General features: G+C 39.4%; 1 protein-coding gene across 1 annotated transcript in view; it reads right to left on the bottom strand.

The window, feature by feature from the left end:
* The window catches only part of LOC137641214 (uncharacterized), a 954-nt gene extending 305 nt beyond the window's left edge, over positions 1-649 (bottom strand). Inside the window, exon 1 of the mRNA XM_068373651.1 lies at positions 1-649. This exon is cut by the window's left edge and continues 305 nt beyond it. Within this exon, the coding sequence (XP_068229752.1) occupies positions 1-649 (649 nt within the window).
* Between the last annotated feature and the right edge of the window lie 1154 nt (positions 650-1803).

Consider the following 1803-nt stretch of genomic DNA (forward strand, 5'->3'; position numbering starts at 1 on the left):
TGCTTAGTGCAGCCGTAATACCCAACAGTTCTGACTGTTGTACAGAGCATCCATCTGACGATCGTAGGGACAGAGAGTGTACCTCTACTCCATTATGATACACAGTTACCCCGCTTCCTGCTCTCCCATCTTCCAGAAGTGACCCATCTGTGTAATAATGAACTCGTTCCCCTTTAATACTGTCCAGCCTCTGAAAATAGTCATTCTTCAACAATGCAGGATTCACCTCTTCTGTTTTCCCTTTTAAAGTTAAAAGCAGTATTTCAGTCTCTGGTATACTCCATGGCAGAATGCTTTTTACATCTACCTTGGTTACGTCTAGATATTCTTTCATGCTATAGGCCTTTATTAGTTGTCTTGCTGTGGTAACCCAACCATTCTTTAGTCTTTTAGAGTAGCCGTGAATTGGAGTATCTCTTGTTAATCCATCGTCATCTGTCATGATAGACCTATACCACTGGATGATCACTGTTATTGCTAATCTATGATGTATTGGCTTCAGACATGCCCCATTCCTCAATATTTCTTGCCTGACAGTTTTAAGTGCCCCTTGTATACTTCTTGCTGCCTTGTTCTGGATGATTTCTAGGATACCAATATAGCTCTTCCTCATCCTCAGTGGCATCAACATGCTACTACTGTAATCCATTATTGATCTTACCATAGATGCATAGAGTTACTTTACCATTGGTACACTTGCACCCACAGAACCACATGCTAATTTCCAAAGAAGGCGCAACCTCACTGCTGAAGCCTGAACTATTCTCTTAACTTCATACAATTTATGACACCTGTTACCGAGTATGACACCCATACACTTGTACTGGGCTACCTTCTCTAATTTTTGCCCTTGTATATGCAGTATCAAGGGGTTGCGTGTACCCCTTGCTATCATCTTTTGTTTTTTCAGGTGATATGACTAATCCTATGCTGTTACATAATGATGTGTAAGCTCTAATTGCCCTTTTTATTCTCTTATCTGTGCTAGCTTGTATCACTATGTCATCTGCATATATGGTTATTATGATTCCTGGTATATTAATTCTCCAAAGTACAATCATTAGAATATTAAAGAGAGTAGGTGATAGAAAACCTCCCTGAGTGGTACCCAATTCCATTTTTTTCCCATCTTAATTGTACGCCTTCAAAGTAGACACAACTGACTATCTGTTAGGTAGTCCATTATGAGCTGTAGGAGTCTTCTTCTATCATTTCTGCTAGCTCAGTCAAAATAATTTTATGGCTATCCCTATCAAAGGCCCCCTTTAAATCTATGAACACTGTGTATTTTAACCATAATGCTGCCATTACTCTATGAATACAGTGGTGTGTGCTCCTCCCAAGTAAGTAGCCATATAAATTCTTTGAAAGCTTTTGCCTAATAAGGAAATTGAGCCTGTTTAGTAACATTCTTTCAAATACCTTGCAAAGACATGATGTTAATGAAATGGGTCGAAATTTACCTCGCTTTCCTGGTTTTGGTACTGGTATAATGAGTGACTTCTTCCATGCTTTGAGTATGGGCTGCCCTGACCATATCATGTTGTAAAACTTCAGAACTGGATTTCCACTCACTGTTGTAAGGAACCTGATAGCATTATATGTAATCCCATCTAATCCGGGTGCAGTAGACTTCCCACTCCTGAAAGTTTCCTGCAGCTCTTGTTCTGTGAAGGGTTTGTCATCACTCTTCCCTATCTTCTTGAGTGCTTCCCTTAACTTCTTTATTTTCATCCTTATCCTTTTCTCAACTGCCATTCTAACCTTTATAGGTAATGAATCATTGCTCCAAGAAATACTCCT

Source organism: Palaemon carinicauda, chromosome 5, assembly GCF_036898095.1.
Source record: "Palaemon carinicauda isolate YSFRI2023 chromosome 5, ASM3689809v2, whole genome shotgun sequence".
NCBI lineage: Eukaryota > Metazoa > Arthropoda > Malacostraca > Decapoda > Palaemonidae > Palaemon > Palaemon carinicauda.